The 19,621-nt window shown below is 40.2% G+C and overlaps 1 protein-coding gene across 1 annotated transcript in view; it reads left to right on the top strand.

Moving 5' to 3' along the window:
• LOC149440936 (sodium- and chloride-dependent neutral and basic amino acid transporter B(0+)-like) overlaps positions 1–19,621 on the top strand; it is a 64,963-nt gene that overhangs the window by 19,264 nt on the left and 26,078 nt on the right. The window contains exons 3-7 of the mRNA XM_089657988.1: positions 3,580–3,711; positions 8,260–8,421; positions 13,106–13,238; positions 16,856–16,988; positions 18,227–18,367. Of these exons, the coding sequence (XP_089514114.1) occupies positions 3,580–3,711; positions 8,260–8,421; positions 13,106–13,238; positions 16,856–16,988; positions 18,227–18,367 (701 nt within the window). The remainder of the gene's footprint in view (positions 1–3,579; positions 3,712–8,259; positions 8,422–13,105; positions 13,239–16,855; positions 16,989–18,226; positions 18,368–19,621) is intronic.

Here is a 19,621-nt window from a genome sequence, read left to right on the forward strand (position 1 = left end):
TCACTATAATGGAGTACAGGGGAGCTGGGATATACATTACTGTATACATGTCATATCACTATAATGGAGTACAGGGGAGCTGGGATATACATTACTGTATACATATCATATCACTATAATGGAGTACAGGGGAGCTGGGATATACATTACTGTATACATGTCATATCACTATAATGGAGTACAGGGGAGCTGGGATATACATTACTGTGTACAGTTTTATATTTCAGACTATTTATTCTAAAGAAAAATGTAATTTCATAAGCTTTAAGGGGGCGTGGTTGGGGGCGGACGGGTGGGGTTGGGGGCGGACCTGGGCAAGGTTGGGTGGGGCAACTGGTGGCGAGTAAGTTTTGTGACCAGCTAGTAGGTCTGGACTCGAACTTTTAACCCCTGATATATATATATATATATATATATATATATATATATATATATATATATATATATATATATATATATATATATATATATGATTAGGTGATTAAAGTGAACATATTTTCCCCTTATTCACTTCAAAAAGTGAATATTCTCTACTCATTTATAAATAAAATGCAGCTTTTTATGTGTATGCTTAGTGTTTCTAACATTAATTTTCCATGCGTTTTCACTTTATAGAGGAAAATGGCAAAAACAATTAATTGACGTGTAGCCCCAATCTCTAAAATCTCTCGTGGGTTTGAATCCCAACCATGGCACCACCTGCCTGGACTTTGCATGTTCTCCCTGTGCCTGTGTGGGTTTCCTCTGGGTACTTCGGTTTCCTCTCATACTCAAAGACATGTTGGTAGGTTAATTGGATCCTGTCTAAATTGGCCCTAGTATGAATGTAAGTTAGGGACCTTAGATTGTACACCCCTTGAGGGTTAGGGACTGATGTAACTGTACAATATATATGTAAAAGCACTGCGTAAATTGATGGCGCTATATAAGAATATATAAATGCCTGTTTGAAAAGTCATTTTAAAACTGTCATTTTTTATTAAAACAATACCTGGTGACCCTGCTGCAAAAGTTCCTTGTTTAAGAACTTCATGTTAGAAGGTGACAGCTTTTTGTCCCTGTTTCTCAAATGTGCCCCTGTATTGTCTTCCTGCAACATGGGCTTGTAAAGTGGTTATCTCAACACACATCACATAGGCATGTGTCCACTGTTGTCACCATTAAGAAACCTGGACTAAGAAATGCCATGCTGCCATCACTTGAATGCATGTGTGTAGACTAGAAGAGGATGCAGGAGATCATCAGCAATGAAATGCAAAAAAGGATGAAAAACGTGAAAACAAGTATTATATATTTAAAAAATGTGCCAGTTATTTTTGATACACAGTGCTTTAGCAAACTACTGTAAATGTCAGTGTGGGGTTTGCATCTACTTTAACTTCAGTATCAATAATTGCAGACAAAGAGGGTGGGGGTGGGGGGTGGAGGTTGCCTAAGGGAGTGTCAGAGGAATAAAGAAATAATCCCATAAACATACATATACTGTATGTACTGTAAAGGGGGCAGACTCAACTGGTAAGGGCACTGATAAATACACAAGACAGGGACATCCAGTAACACTCTGGGAAGTCCTACACTGTTATTCAACAATGTAGTAAACAAACATAGCATCAGTGCAGGGGATTGGGGGGCTTTGTACAGCTAGTGCATAGCACAAAACAAAACATCTGCTTGTGCAAGTCACTGTAAAAACTCAGGACCATTCTTTACTAACAGGGTGCCCTTTAATAGGTTCCCAAAAACAAACAGGCAGCTCTAGTACAGTTCAGGCTTGTCAGCACTCAGCCTTTTCACCCTGCAGCAAACTCCCACATCAGCAGAGTGAGACAGAGCCCTGAGCATAGAGAGCCCTTACATAAACAGGCCTGTGGACATCTGAGACTAATTAGTGAGTTCAAGCTAACAAGTAAAATGACATATGGACCTATGACTGGAGACTCTAACCCACCAAAACTCTACAAAGACACCAGGTTCCAGGACCCAGACCAAAAATTATAAAAATCAGGGTTTCTTATAAGCAATACCCTGCCCCCCCCCCCCCCACTATATGGAGGTGAGGCATGTAAACACCATTGAAAAGTGGGACTGTAGCAAAAAGGAAACTAATGGGGCTTTAACAGGCACCATACCGACAAAACTCCATATACAAGTTATAAAAATATATATCTTTATTCCACAACATTAAAAACAGAGTTGAGATAAACAATTTGAGCATAGATAGTGCTCTATGCATGAAAATATGTAGCCATTACATATTGTGACTATACAAATCATCAGGCTTGATATACAAAAATATTCCAAAGGATTCCAATATAAGATACAATGAGTAGGTGTACAGCTTGTGTGCAATGTCTTAAGATTTTTTTTTCTCTCCTAAGCGTTTCACAGGAAAAAAGCCTGCTTCCTCAGGGAGATTTTACACACAGTTCTAAAATTATAAACAAGACAATAATAAGCAAACTGAAAACTATAGGTAAGAACAACAAACATACATTACCATAGTATTTCAATTTTACCAAGCAATGGCATCTAATTTTCCATGAGGCAGCCAAGGAGCCATGATCACATAGATCTCAGAAGACCTTTCAATCAAGAGTCGCAAAAAAGAAGAGATATGGGCCTGCCAGATTGTTGGATTAGGCCCATTCTATGTATAAGAAAAAAATATATTAGCATTCATTACAAAAAAAGGGAGAGGAAGGGAGAAGAACATCATTTTATATATTTTGCTAAACGGTTGAGTGTGATATTGTGTTTTTGTGCATTAAAATTCATTAAAGTGTATTTTTTAAAAAAGAACAAATGCATTTAAAAAACCTCTGCACACATACTGTGTGACATAAAAAATTGCAACACCCACCAGTTTATTCTCTAGGGCCTCTGCTTTAAAAATATGTAATGTTTTGGTTTTCTATGTAATTTTCTAGCAAAAAATACAGATTTTTACATGTAAATAAAAAGTGTCAGAAAAGGATTGGTCTACAATAGCATACAGAAGGGTAGATGGGTGATCCAAGGAGCTGGAAAATTGCTTCCTTTTTGGCAACATGACCAGGCTCTGGACATTGGCAGCACAGCACCTCTATAAAAGAATGGGATTGCTTCTGAAATATTATACAGCATAGCATCCCTTTGGCAGTGTGACACTTCCCTGTCTACTGGCAATATCATACTGTCTGGTATTCATACAAGACATTCCTAAAATGGCATTCCCTGGCAAAACATATTTTGTTTGGCAATATTATTTTACTGTATCTTCTATTATTTTCTTAACAGACCTGACTGACTTTGTTTAAGCTTTAGAAAGAAATCAATGCTCTAGCAATGCAGGACATTTTACCCTTGAAAACACACCACCATTATTTCCTTGGCAATATGCACTTCTCTACCCCATCTCACAATGGTGTTGGCATTGGTCAGCATGCCACGTCTGCTTTCCCATCACTTTCACACTGAGCAGAGCAAAAGAGAAGCAGGGTCATATGCTGACCAAACACAAACTAATCAATTAAATTTTGAGCTAGATGCAAGTTAAATTTTTTGATAACTAATAAAGAATTATTTATTTAAAATCTGCAGGAGCCTTCCTGATACCTTACACAATTATGCTTGCACTTGCTGGACTTCCTCTTTTCTTCTTGGAGTGTTCGATGGGACAATTTTCCAGTCGGGGACCTATATCAGTGTGGAGTGTTGTACCGCTTCTACAAGGTACACAAACATTTGTATTGAGTTTTTTTTTTTAATAAATGATAATTGAATTATTTTCTGTAAATCATTGCATTTACCGTAGAAGGGAATCCGTTTTAATAAAATTAGTCTTGATGCCAGTATTTATTATGTGTTATTTGTGAGCTATTTATAAAGGTAAAAAGCAGCCTACAAAGCTTAGTAGTCAGTATGTGTTTCAGCCCATCACTCATCTGATTTGATTAGTATATAAATTAGCCAATTGCTATGGTTACTGCAGTTTTCCTATCAATATTACTTATCAATATTTCAATATTATCAATATTGTCAAAGCAATAAAGTTGTATATTGTAAGAAAAAGTAGACACCTTGTCAGTTTTCTGTTGCTGTTTGTGTATCTTCTTGGGAGAATTATCTTCTTTTGCCCTAGTGAACTTTGTCACCAGGACTGTAAGGGAGGGAAAATCCAAAATTTTACAATGCTGTTGCAATTTTCCCTGATACTGTTTCTGGCACTCTAAAGACAATAGAAGTTATTGACATTTTGTGTTTGCTGTGTAAGCTGTGTGCTCCTTCCTTGGGTCTTGTTTTTAATTAAGGCATGAGGAAGTTGGCAAGGAGATCATGTCCCTGCCCTTAGCTTCTTAGGTTTAATACAGGAATTGCCAACACAGTAATCCAGTCTACCACACCTTTCCATAGCCCAGAAAATGCTATTTTTTTTAACCCTTTTAAGCCTAGATCTGCAGACCAAATTAAGCAGTGTCAGTGTTTCCAATTATTTTTAAAGGACATATTTACTTGTTATACTTACACTTGATACATTGTTTATCAATACCCTGCTCACGTTCTTTAGTTAAAGCTGATGGACAAATAAATGTGAAGAAAATGATGTTTAGGTTATTTTACATATAACAGTTAGTACTATTGGATCCATCTACAATATACACTATATTGCCAAAAGTATTGGGACACCTGCCTTTACACGCACATTAATTTTAATGGCATCCCAGTCTTAGTCTGTAGGGTTCAGTATTGAGTTGGCCCACCCTTTGCAGCTATAACAGCTTCAATTCTTCTGGGAAGGCTGTTCACAAAGTTTAGGAGTGTGTCTATGGGAGTGTTTGACCATTCTTCCAGCAGCGCAAGGTCAGGCTGAGAAAGCCTGGCTCGCAGTCTCCGCTCTAATTAATCAAAAAGGTGTTCTATTGGGTTGAGGTCAGGACTCTGTGCAGGCCAGTCAAGTTCCTCCACCCCAAACTCTCTTATCCATGTCTTTATGGACCTTGCTTTGTGCACTCGTGTGCAGTCATGTTGGAACAGCAAGGGGCCATCCCCGAACTGTTCCCACAAAGTTGGGAGCATGAAATTGTCCAAAATGTCTTGGTATGCTAATTCCTTAAGAGTTCCCTTCGCTGGAACTAAGGGGCCAAGCTCAACGCCTGAAAAATAACCCCACACCATAATTCCCCCTCCACCAAACTTTACACTTGGCACAATGCAGTCAGGGAAGTACCATTCTTCTGGCAATCGCTGAACCCATGCACGTCCACCAGATTGCCAGAGAAGTGTGATTCATCACTCCAGAGAACACGTATCTATTGCTCTAGAGTCCAGTAGCAGTGTTCTTTACACCACTGCATCTGATGCTTTGCATTGCACTTGGTGATATAAGGCTTGGATTCAGCTACTCGGCCATGGAAACCCATTCCATGAAGTTCTCTATGCTATGCGTTGTTATGCTAATAATCTGAAGGCCACACAAAGTTTAAAGGTTTTAGCTATTGACTCTGAAGACAGTTTGCGACTTCTGCGCACTGTGCGTTTCAGCATGCACTGAGCTCGCTCTGTCATTTTACATGGTCTACCACTTTGTGGCTCAATTGCTGTTGTCCCCAGTTGCTTACACTTATAATACCACTAACAGTTGACCGTGCAGTATTTAGTAGCAAGGAAATTTCACAGATGGACTTATTGCACACGTGGCAACCTGTCATGGTACTACGCTTGAATTCACTGAACTCCTGAGAGCGACCCATTCTTTCACAAATGTTTCTAGAAGCAGTCTGCGTGCCTAGGACCTGTGGCCATGGAGGTGATGGGAGCACCTGAACCCAATGATTTGGAGGGGTGTTCCAATACTTTTGGCAGTATAGTGTATATACAGTATATAATACAGTATATTCACATATAGCAAATTATCAGATAAAATTATCATTAAATCTAACTTATGGATCAATTAAATTCTAAATAAACTGACCCAATCCCTAATAAAAGATAATAATTACCTATGATGATCAATACAGTTATAATCTAAAATATGAATGAACTACGATTGACAAAATTTTATTTGTTTATTGAAGGCAGCCATTACTGACTTTTCTATCTTTAAATGCTAGTGGCCTGGCTGTTATGCTGAACTTCTAGCTTTAATAGTATAAGGAGCTGACCTGAAACAAGCACACAAATACTACTATTGACTATCACATTTGGATTCTGAATTTCCTGATTCTTGTTCAGGATCTGTAATTCAGAAAGTATTGAACCATTTGATCAGTATTTGTAGTGGGAGGTCGCTAATGGCAGACCCCACATTTCCCTCTGTAAACATTTACTTTACAGGATAGGTGCACTTTCAGGGAAAGGGCAATTATCTGTTTGCCCCCTTAAGGTGACCTAATCGACCAGAGATGTATATTTACCTCGATCCAATGGCTGTGGTTACCAAGGATTATTTACATCCCATGCCACAAGTCCTCTATGTCCTGGCTTGCCTGCACAGAAGAGCTCCATAGAAGGGGTGGGTTTTATTGGGTCACCTTTTGGTCTAATACAGCCTTTCTCAACTAGGGTGCCTTGAGTTTTCTTCAGGGATGCCTTCGCAAAATGTCTAAAAATTGCCCAAAATTTGTATACAAGCCAGCGATGGAACAAGCCTACCTTTTATTTACACAAAGCCACAGGTTTTCATTGTGCACCATTACGACCTTATAGTGTTGGCGTCCTGACAACTAATGACATCATCATTTGATAAGGAGGATGTCAGTTGCCTGCACAGCATCCTAGTTTGACCCTCCCCTGCCCTTCTCCATCAGTGCTGGGGTCACATAGTTTTTCTCATTTTAGAATGCGGTGCCCTTTTAAAATTATGGACAGTCTGGAGGCACCCCATTTTAGAATGGAGTGCCTCCAGACTGTCCATAATTTTAAAGTATGCCTTGACTGAAAAAAGTTTGAGAAACACTGGTCTAATAAATATACCATCAAAGGTGTTTTATTATATCTGACTGATAAGTAAAAAAAATACCTGTTATAACGGGTCAAGAATCCAGAACTGTCCTCTGTCCTGTGCAAACCTTGTGGATTATCTTGAGGAGTCCTTTGTGTTGTGGCTATGATGATAGGAATAGTGGTTTAGCAAAAGGGAACTGGGCACTGCTGATACAATTAAGTCCAGAGTAATACTGTGCGTGTCGTTAGCTCACAATGAGAAATTTGGAGCTAATTACATTTTTGGATCCTCAACAGGTATTTTTCTGTACCTGCAAGGTCTTTTAAGGCAAACAAATGGGGAGATGCGCATGTATTGCAAAGATGTACTGCATTATATATATATATATATATATATATATATATATATATATATTTTTTTTTTTTTTTTTTTTTAATAATTATTATTATTATTATCATGATTTATTTTTTGCTATGACATACACTGCATGCAAAATATACAAACAGATGTGCGAACCCATTCATCCACTATTTTCTGCTAAAAGAATGTTATGTATACAATGCTTTATACAATGTATACTCAATGTTTACTAAACCTAAAGCAAAAATAAGAAAGCTGGAGCCATGGACATCTGTCTTTCTAATATATGCATAGGCCCTAGATTTATTTTTCAGTCACTTGGAGGCTATAGGTACAGTGTCTAGGCATCATACATTAGTAGGCAGGGTATTAACAATATAGGTAAATGCATTTTTGGTTCAAAATGTGGTTGCATTAGCTTTTAGGCAAAAGCAGCCATATGCTTTAGGAACACTAAAAGAACCAAAAATTATATTCTTGCATTTACCTCTTTGACACCTTACAGTGAAACTCTATGGTGACAGCAAAATACCCAGTTTGAAGATTTAACTGTTTTACCTGGCAAAAGGTTTGTGATTCTCTATAAACAGTCTTGTGATCTGCACACATTTTTTGATGTACAGCCAGACAGGTAACATCCCTAGGTCATCTCTCCATCTCTGGCCTCATTATAGGACATTAAATTTGCATCATTGCCTCTGTATAATGTGTGGAGAGCTGACCTAGAAAGCAGTAATGCTAAGCTATGAAGTTGTAGAGTGATCTTATTGACTGGCAGAAGAATGATTGGCCAGAATTACAATTCTTTGGCAGAATAATAGTAAACATGTCATTCATTTATTTTGCTGTTCCCCTGGTGTTCTTTAAACAATTCTATTAATTTAGGAAATTATTATTGATTTTTGATTTAGAGTGTTACAGTTATGTAAATTGTGCAATATCGGGCTGCTTTCTAATTTTTTTTTCCTTTGTTCTAGGTGTTGGTGTCACTATGGTCCTCATCACAACATTAGTTTGCATTTACTACAATGTTATCATTGCCTATAGCTTGTATTATTTGTTTGCCTCCTTTCAACGTGTGTTGCCTTGGTCTGATTGTTTCAGCTGGGCAGATGCAAAGTGCAGTAAGACCACACGAGGTATGGATTTGAACTACTGCTTATAAATAGAAAATATTGCATTTACAAACCTGAAATTGTGGTTGTTTTAGGGTGCAGGCTGTGCAGTTTAAACTGTTGCCTTACTTATTTTTTATTATCCAAACATCTATTAAATCATAGTCCCACCACACCATCAGTGTCACTTACAATTTTACTTCCTTCTCTCCTCTTCCTTTTTCCTTTGGGGTCCCCCAAGGTTCTGTTCTTGGACCTCTTCTATTCTCAATCTACACCTCTTCCCTGGGTCAGTTGATAGCCTTCCATGGCTTTCAATATAATTTCTATGCTGATGACACCCAAATCTATCTTTCTGCCCCTCAGTTCACAACAGTCTCTGCACGCATCACTAACTTACTGACTGACATATCAGCCTGGATGTCACACCACTTCCTCAAACTCAATCTATGTAAATCAGAGCTCCTAATTTTTCCTCCCCCACATGCTCCTTCCCCTGACTTCCCTGTCAAGATCAATGGCACAACCATCAACCCATCCCCGCATGCCAGGGTGCTAGGTGTAATCCTGGACTCTGAACTCTCCTTTCAGCCCCACATCCAATCACTTTCCAAAGCTTGCCATCTCAACCTCCGCAACATCTCCAAAGTATGCCCCTTCGTTACCAATGACACCACAAAGCTCCTAATTCACTCCCAAGTTATCTCTGTCCTCGACTACTGCAACGCCCTCCTCATTGGCTTACCTTTACATAGGCTATCCCCCCTCCAGTCCATCATGAATGCTGCTGTCAGACTCCTCCACCTTACCAACCATTCAGTGTCTGCTACCCCTCTCTTCCAGTCCCTCCATTGGCTGCCACTCACCCAACAAATTAAATTCAAAATACTAACAACAACTTACAAAGCCATCCTCAACTTGGTGCCCAGATACATCACTAACTTAGTCTCAAAATACCAACCAAATCGCATTCTTCGTTCCTCCTAAGACCTGCTACTCTCTAATTCCCTTGTCACCTCCTCCCATGCTCGCCTGTAGGACTTCCCCCGAGCCTTTCCCATCCTATGGAATTCCCTACCCCAATCTGTCTGACTCTCCTACTCTGCCCACTTTTAGGTGATCCCTGAAAACTTTTCTCTTAAGAGAAGCCTATCCTGCCTCCACCTAAGAACTGTACATATATTTTCTTTATCGGCTCATCCCCCACAGTTATTACCTTTTGTATCACTTGACCCTCCTCTTTTATATTGTGAGCTCTAATGAACAGGGTCCTCTGATTCTTTTTTATTGAATTGTAACTGTACTGTTTGCCCTCACATTGTAAAGCGCTGTGCAAACTGTTGGCGCTATATAAATCCTGTATAATAATACTAATAATAATAGAAAATATTGTATTTACAAGTTGGACTTTATATAAAACATTGTAGGGTCTAAGGCAGGTGGATGTTTGCTTTTGAGTTCAGCTTGCATTAAGTTGTTTGGAAAGTATTTGTTTTTTTTATCTGGATCTAACTGAGAAGTAATTATGTGTGATCACTGTTAGGCTACGTTCACACTAGCCTTGTGTGCAGGCGGCAGAGAGGCGTTTGGGAAGCGTTTTTACCGCTTCCCAAACACCTCTGCCAATTCTGCACATTACAGCACATGGTGCTGTTCTAACGGGAGCTTTTGCGTCGCGTTGCGTCGCGGCAAAACGGACGCCTCTGGTCGAGTCAGGAGGCTTTGAAGCCTCCTATTCTCGTCTATGGTGCCGCTCCGCAAACGCCCGGCCGGCGTTTGCGGTGCGGTTGCGACGCGGTTGCGGGGCGTTTGCGGAGCGGTAACACCACTCAAACTGCATTATAGGCGTTTGTGGGGCGTTATTAACGCTTGGCAAATGCCTAGCAACCGCCGCTAAACCGCTCATGCAGCGTTTGCCGAGCGTTTGCCGAGCGTTAAAAAACGCTCAGCAACCGCCGGACCAACGCTTGCCAAACGCTATAGGGGCGTTTGGCAAAGCGTTGGTAAAACAGCCAAGTGTGAACGAGCCCTTAAATTTGCTTTGCTTTGCCATAGAGCAAATGGACTGCATCCTATTCATCTGAGTTGAAACTCTTTTGTTTCTTTTACAAGTCAACGTGAATGTTAAGAAAAGTAATGCAGATAAACCTAAAAGTGAAAACTTCAAATAAAACCGCAATTGCAAAGAAGAACTTAGATATCCACAGCCTGTGCCACCAATCTGCTGCAGTGAAGAGAAATTGACAATTGAAGAATCTTAAGAAGCTCGGGTGTATCGATTCCCTGGCCCCCTGTTGCATTCTGTGGTTCCTCCTACCAACCTCTATATCCCTACAAGACCCAGTAGTAACATAAGAGCCAGTGGATCGTACCACAGAAAGGACAAGGGAACCAGGAATCTGACACTCGTTGAAGTTCCAGTTTCTGAGAATTCCTCAACCAGCTGTTTCTTTTTTCTACAGTGTGCTTATCTAATAAGTCTACAGATAGCCAGGATCACAGGGTTGTTAAATAATAAGTTCACCTTTGGAACATGTTACCGTATACCGTACATATTTAGGGTGGAACATGTAACATGTTCCAGCTTCTTCCTTCTCTCCCCCCAATTCCCACCTCCCTGTGACAGTGGGAGGGGGATCTTCTCCCTGAACCTGCTGTCCCAATTTAAAAACATTGCGGCAATGCGGGGCTCCACCCACACAGCCGCGTCCTTCATTCACTCACAGAGTTCTGTGTATGAATGAACTACAAGTTCCATTGGCCATTGCAGCCGACAGCTTGTAGTTCTCAATGAACTGCAAGAGCGCTGGTGAGTGCTTTCATAGTTTATTGATCCTTCCTCCAATTCAGTAACTGCCAGCACCAGTTGCTCTGTGATCTGCTGATCACAGGTGCAATGCTTTACAAGCTCCAGTGTACAAATATAATAAATGCACATTTTTTACCTGCAAAAAAAAAGGTGAACTTACCCCTTAAGATGAAAATCAGCCTTTAAGCAACTATTTCTTTCTTCTTTTTAACACTGGCTTCAAAAAGGACAATTAACCGAATTCATCTAATTTATATCACCTTTCAGTTTTACATTTTATTAAGATTTAATGCCAGCTAAAAGTTGACAAATTGGCACATCAATGTAACATTTTTTTTAACTTCCTGAGTAGGAATGACAGTGAATACATTTTCCACCATAACAGGTCATGTCCAGCAGATATTTTTACTTGACAACAACTTGGAGAAAAGGGATCAGTGTCAATTAGACATACCAAAAAAAAGGTATGGCTTTTCATCACCACAAATCTGCAACATTCCTTAAATTCTTCTGGACATTTCATGTGTATTAATTAATGTATCCTTAGAGGATAAGTTCACCTTTTGGAAAAAATAATAAATGCACTTTTTTTTTGCAAGTAAAAAAAGTGCATTTATTATTTTTGTCCAAAGGAGCCTGGAAAGCATTGCACCAGTGACCAGCAGATCACTGATGCTCTCCATGTCTCCTACAGACCTGTCAGAATATCTGCTTGCCGCATGGGATGTATGGTCAAGCAGATATACTGACAGGAAGCTTCAATGAACTACTATGGTGTTCCATAGCGCTGTGGAAATTCATTGAACACTACAAGCCGACAGCTGCTCTTGGGACTTGTAGGCACTCATTCACAGAACTCTGGGTGGAGCCCCGCACGGCCACGTGGTTTTCAAATCTGACAGATAGTATGGGGAAACCTCTCCCCGTACAATCTGTCAGAGGGAGGGAGCGGCTGCAGCTATGGGAACATGTTGCATGTTCCACCCTAAAAATGGGATGGGTGTAACATGTAACATGTTCCAAAGGTGAACTTATCCTTTAATACAATAGGTGAGGGACACCAAGGAGGAGTAGTGCAATGGAAGTGACATTAATGGACTGCCCTATGGCTTTTACATCATATAAGGCTTTTCCAGTAAACCCTGTGTATTGAAAGTGCCCACTGCTTTCAAACATGAGTGACAAGCTAATTTGCCTCAGTACATTCCCCGGGCATTTCAGATTGGTAGAAGGAGGTGTGAGGTTTCACTATTAAAAAGGATGCTTCATCCATTGTTTTATTTATATTTTTCTAAATATTTTCTAGATTGGAAGTTGCCCACAGCTTTAATTACTTTATATTTGGGCTTTAACAGAATCTTATTATTTTTAAAAATACAAAATTTTAAGCTACTTTCACAAAGAGAAGTTTTTGAAGTGCTTTTGCGTTAAAAAAAGCGCCTGAAAAGCTCAAGAAAAATGCTTCCCTATGTATGTATGTCTATGTATGTTCTCACACTGGGGCGTTGTGGTTCCATTGTGGTGCAAAAACTCCTGCTTGCAGCATCTTTGGAGCATGTTTGTTCAGTTAGAAAAAATGCTTCAAAAATACCTCTTCCCATTGAAATCAATGGAAAACTCTTAAAAAAACGACTCCGAGAAGCGTTTTTGGTGCAGTTTTTAAGTCACAAATTCTTTAAAACACTCCGAAAGTGAGGCAAAAGAGTGGTAAAACTGTGGCAAAAAATGCACATGCGTTTTTGTCGTGTTTTTGCGGTGGACCAGTGTGAAAGCAGCCTTATTGTGACTAAATTTTAAAATATTATTTTATAATATACTTGCTTGCCTTTGAAATGAATTCTGCATAGTATAAATCGACATGTAATATACACAGATGGTAAAAATGTTGTCTTAATCTAGGATCATGCAATGTTTCAATGGATGATAATATAATGACCATAAACCTAACATGGGTGAAAGAAAATAATATGACCTGCTTGGCCAACAGTACAGTCCTGGAAGACGTGGATCTGCCTAGTAAACAGTACTGGGAGTAAGTGTATGCTTCTTATGCCCATTATCATTATCTATTGTTGGTTAAAGTTCTTCAGAGCAGAGTTAGACATCTTCCACTTAAAAATGAATTCCAGGCATGGTATATTTTTACATGTTACTTAGCTCCAGCTTCGACCATTGTAATTACAAATACACCATACCTGGCCAAAGCTGGAAATCACTGAAGTAAGCAGTGCTAATTTAATTATATCCACTTGCTTCTGGGTCCCATGCTGAGTGGCTGTCCTGATGCATTGTGAATACAGGAGGTGGGCCGCTCAACACTAGCACCATTCACAGAATGTTTTGTATTTACTGAAGGTATGCAAAGCAGTCTCTGATTGGAAGAGGTGGACCGTGTGACATCATCACCCCATCTCTCCACTTCATTCATTCAGAGAATGCTCTGCATTGATTCGGAAAATGCAACACATTGTGTAAATGGCATCTGCACCAAGCAGCAGATCCCCTGTGCTCACAATGCATCAGGCCAGACACTCAGCACAGGACCTAGAAGCAAGTGGAGATCACTGGAGTAGTGGTATCTACTTCAGTGATTTCCATCTTCCAGGAGCTTTGACCAGGTATGGTTTACACATAGTTACATTAGTACAAGCTGGACCAATCAAGCAATGTAAAAATATACCCTGCCTGGAATTATTCTTTAACTATTTAGAGAGGGAGTGCTAATCAGGGATTTTCAGCCTTAAGCCCTCTGACATCAATAGGATAGCCAAGACCTGAGGACTGGGTACCATCAAAACCAGACTCTGCAATTGTAGACTAGTGGTTAGATGAAGCATTGCTCCCTGCTGCCACTCACTTCCAAGCTCCTTGAGTGCTTAGTCTACAATCGCCTAAGCGCCCACCTTACTGACAACAACCTCCTTGATCCACTACAGTCCGGCTTCCGTCCCCTACACTCCACCAAAACCGCCCTCCTCAAAATCACTAACGACCTGCTAACCGCCAAAGCTAACAGCCACTACTCAGTCCTCCTACTCCTTGACCTCTCCGTGGCCTTCGACACAGTCGACCACCCCCTCCTCCTTAATAAACTACACTCCCTTGGCATCAGGGACTCTGCTCTCTCCTGGTTCTCCTCTTACCTATCCCAACACTCCTTCAGTATTACCTATAATGCTGCCACCTCCCCCTCGCTCCCCCTCTCTGTTGGGGTCCCCCAAGGCTCTGTCCTCGGACCCCTTCTCTTCTCCATCTACACTTCCTCCATTGGCAAACTTATACACTCCCACGGCTTCAACTATCACCTCTACGCCAATGACACACAAATTTACCTCTCCACCCCTCACCTCACCCCCTCAGTCTCCGCCCGCATCACCCACCTCCTAAACAACATATCAGACTGGATGTCGCTCCATTTCCTCAAGTTAAACCTTTCCAAAACCGAGCTCCTAGTTTCCCCCCAGCCGGCGCCCCCCCCCATCCTCTCCATCACAACCAACAACGCCACCATCAATCCCACCCCGCAAGCCAAAGTCCTAGGTGTCACCCTGGACTCAAACCTTTCCTTCCAACCTCATGTCCAATCACTAGCAAATTCATGCAGGCTCCACCTCCGCAACATCTCCAAGATACGTACTTTCCTAACCCCAGACACCACCACACAACTCGTACACTCCCTCATTATCTCACGCCTAGACTACTGCAACTCCCTTCTCACCGGCCTACCCCAACGCAGGCTATCCCCACTTCAGTCTATCCTGAACTCAGTGGCTAGACTCATTCACCTCATCAACCGCTCCACTTCTGCCACCCCCCTCTGCCTATCCCTTCACTGGCTCCCGATTGCCCAACGCATTAAATTCAAATTACTAACTGACATACAAAGCCATTCATAACGCTGCCCCAAACTATCTCACTGACCTGATACCCAAATACCACCCTACCCACACCCTTCGCTCCTCACAAGACCTCCTACTTTCTAGCTCCCTGGTCTCCACCTCCCACACCCGACTCCAGGACTTCTCCAGGACTTCTCCCATCCTCTGGAACTCCCTACCCCAATCCATCAGACTGTCACCTACCCTCCTCACCTTCAGGCACTCCCTGAAAAACCACCTCTTCAGGGAAGCATACCCCACCCTCACCTAACAGCCGTTCTCCTCCACTCCTCCTACCACTCCATCCCCCACAGCCACTTCCTCCTGTACCTCTACCCCCTCCCTCCTAGATTGTAAGCACGAAAGAGCAGGGCCCTCGAACCCCTCATGTATTGTATTGTTACTGTATTGTCTTATGTACTGTCCCCCCACTTTATTGTACAGTGCTGAGCAAACCTATTGGCACTATATAAACACTATATAATAATAATAGATAGTTATTCAGATCTACAAAAATCTATAAATTTATAGATCTCTTATTTTGTCTAAATTGTTCTGTTAATTTCAGAGCTGTAGTTGGATCTTAAACAGTTCCACTTTCCAAATAATATTATGAAGGAGGAAATATTCTGTATGTATTTTATATATATCTATAACTACCACTTCCTCAAATATAATAAGTGACAAATTAGAAAAACCAATATACAACAAAACTTTCACAGTACACAGTGTTTTGCACTAATTTATTATATTTTTTTAATTAATTATGTTGATTCACTTGGTTCACTTTTTACACTAATTACCTAAAAAATAAATTATATTTTTATTTGGATAATCACCAGAGTGTTGTCACAAATATTTCATTATATTATAAAGATAATACACTATGTGATATTTTTCTTTTTGTTTGAGGTTTATCGTGAGAAAGGAAGGATTGGAAGAATTTCTCAGTTTTATTTTATTTTTTTTGGAATTTTTTGGATTTATATTAATTTGCTTGGACTTTTTTTGGACTTTTTAAAAAATTTTTTGGAATATTGATATAGAGTTGCTCTATGGGGTGGACTGTATAAGTATTTGTTTATATAATTTTGGCACATTTCCATATTGTTATGTATTTTATATAGTTTTATTTTTATTGATGTAAGAGCTAAAATAAATATATATATATATATATATATATATATATATACTGTATATTTCTGGTCAGGTAAATATGAAATAACATGTAGTCTTCTATTCCCTCAGCAGCTGAGCCCTAGCCTCCTTTTCATGTAAAGCATTGTATAACTACACCATTTCAAAAAGAAAAAAGTATGTTCTTTACAGAGACAAGTAAATCAGTTGTGACTCATCCTGTATCAGATGGCTTAGTCCATGTCAGGCATGTTGTGATCTTATATTAGCTAACCCATTGTGTTTTGAGAATCCTTTGGCATGTGTTTATATGCTACCACTGTATTTGACAAAACAATCATGTGCTGCTTTACATTTCAGAAGTGTTGCTCATATGGTCTAACAATCCCTAAAGACTGCAGTGGAAAGGACATATTGAATTTTGCACAGACTGTATTCAGTTCAGACACAAACCGATTGGGCTCCATTGCTCTCTCAATGCCCATCTATACCTATCCTTACTTTATTTAAACAATGTGGTAAAATGTCCCTGCTGGATTCTACATAGGAATCTGAAAGACCACACAAACAAACGCACATATGTAAGCACCTGTACATACATGTCTTTAAAGTTTTATTTTTCCTTGTATTTCAGGAAGGTGGCACTTCGCCGCTCTAGTGGGCTGGATGAAACTGGTGAAGTGGTTTGGTACTTGGCGCTTTGTTTACTTTTAGCTTGGATTATTGTTGGAGCTGCACTCTTTAAAGGAATTAAATCATCTGGGAAGGTACATACACAAAAAATATCTTTGTGCCTGTGGGCTGGCAAGCCCCAAAACCTAAGTTCTGACTGGCATGGGCTCACTTAAAAATGCATCTACCACTGAGCTAACCAATCCCCCTATGACAACATAAAATGTAGGTGTTATCCCAGTTTGGCTGAAAAAGTGGCAATACACTTTTTCTTATTTTAAAAACACACAATGGACCCAATTATGTATGTAATGCAAGTTTAACTTTGAACCAAGTTTACTGGTTATTTTACAGTAGTGTCCAGATGATCATAGAGCTCTCTGCCATACTGACAAACTGGTCAAGTAGCCTTTTCTATATGTCTCTGATCGTCCCTCTTTAGATGGTATAAGAAGAAAGAGAAGAGCAAAAAGTTTTAGTATAGGTCCTTTCCATCAAAATATTAGCTTGTGCTTAAGGTACATTGATTTTTTTTTTACCCAGACATAGCGGAGTAACAAGATTAGGGTTTTAAATATCTCTTCTCTACCTTAATTTAGGTTTCCATTTAGAAGGTCTTGTACCTTTTCCATGCCCATTAAGTATGGAATAGTCATGTGTTTCCCAGGGGCGGACTGACAACTCATGGGGCCCCCGGACAATAGGGGATCATGGGGCCCCTGTGTCCTTGCCCAAACTCAAAAAAGCCTATGAAAAAGGTACCAGGGGCATCTCATGGGGCCCCCTACTGACCCCAGGCCATCGGGCAGTGCCTGAGTTTCCAAATGGTCAGTCCGCCCCTGGTGTGTCTTTAAAATGGCCTAGTATTTTTTGGAAAGAAGACCATTCTGTTTTTTTGTCCCTTCATAATGACACAGCAGTCTTATGTTGATGGGTATATAGGTTAGTAAAAGGTTGGTATTCACATAGCAGTTCAATGCATGTACAAGGCACCTGATTGCAGGGATACCAGTCAGTATCCCTCCTGTGGCAAGCTGATTCATCATTGGGAAGGGGCATGCTATTTTATTGTGGCTTATATTATTAGAAGATGAAATATCAAGCTGCACCTTACATTACACATCACATTACCTCACATTATGGGAGCAATGCTATACCCATACTGTAGCTTCATGCAATAACAAGTTTTGTGAACGGTGTCATTAAAAATGAAATTCTATCTATCTATCTAGTTAATACTGTATTGTTTTTAAATGAGAGGGAATCTATGCCTAACGATTTAAATATACAGTATCTTGATGCCAAATAAAGAATTATCTCTCCTTAATTGCAGGTGGTTTACTTTACTGCAGTGTTCCCTTATGTTGTCCTTATCATATTGTTGGTTCGAGGGGCAACTCTCGAAGGAGCAATTCAAGGAATTGACTATTATATTGGAACACAATCAAACATCACAAAGATAATGGATGCAGAGGTGGGTCCACTGTGCCTGTATGTCTCCTATCGATTGCTTAATTTTAAGTATCCATACTTAAAATGTTTAGTAATTTATAAGGATTGTCATCAAAGAGCAAAAAATTTCATGTATTATCAGTACTTCAGCTTCACAGGATTTTATGCAAAAGTGTAAAATTTAAACTCATAATCAGCATACACAGGTAGTATGCAGATAATTGATGAACAGTAACCTATAACAACCAGGGCTGGTGCTAGATTATTTTGCACCTTAGGCAAGACCAGCTACCTGCACACTCTCCCCCCCCAAAAAAAAAAAAAATAGATAAAAGTATTTAAAAACAGTAGAAAATATTAAATCACTAAAACATGAAACTGATACATTTCTTTTAATTTGCAAAAATAAGTGCCATAAGATGCCACCAGCACCAATAATAAAGGAAACATATATATTGACCAAATATAAATTCACTGTATTAACCAATCAGACAGGGAAACAAAAAAAAAAGAAAACAGCTAAAAAAACTCCACAGTGATCAGCAGCCACCAAGCGGCTTGCAATAAGAGACTGAGTCTTAGAGGAACACTGGAAGGAGTGGCCCAAGACATCTTCCTCTGTCCTTTCTTCATCCCCCCTGCCACCCCTCCCCTCAGCTGAAACATCATTCATGACATGGCGGCATCCCACATGATCAATCAGCATCCGCTCCCCTCACCCCAACCACGGTCTGCTCCCCTCCTCCCCCTGTCACCTCCATGACCTGCCATCCTTATAGGCTCGGCTCACCTCTGATGGCTCCTGCCGGGGTGCGGAGTCCAGGCTGTGGCTCTCAGTCAGGACAGGCAGCCTTCCAGAACTACACTCCCTCTTGTGACCATCCTACTCACATAGGGTTAACCCTGCAACCAGAGCACACCCCTGCCTATTGATTGGCTCCAACTGTGTAGAAGAAGTGGAGCCAGCACTGGACATGCCCCATTCAGTCACTCGCTTGCTCCCTGTTGGAGGATCATGCGTGCCAGTGTGTGTACTGGAGATGTACAGACCGATCCTCCAATCAGAGACTGCTGACCGCCTGGGGTCCTGGGCTAATGCCATCACTTCCCATCCTAGGGAGAGTTGACATGTCTGCTACATGGAATGCTGTTTTATATATACATATATATATATATATATATATATATATATATATATATATATATATACACTAAATGGTCGTGTGTGGACATGCTGTGGGACAATTATGTAGAGTAAAGATAGTATGAGGAGAGG

This window comes from Staurois parvus, unplaced genomic scaffold, assembly GCF_062004578.1.
Source record: "Staurois parvus isolate SC_StPar_1 unplaced genomic scaffold, SC_StPar_1.0 ptg001045l, whole genome shotgun sequence".
NCBI lineage: Eukaryota > Metazoa > Chordata > Amphibia > Anura > Ranidae > Staurois > Staurois parvus.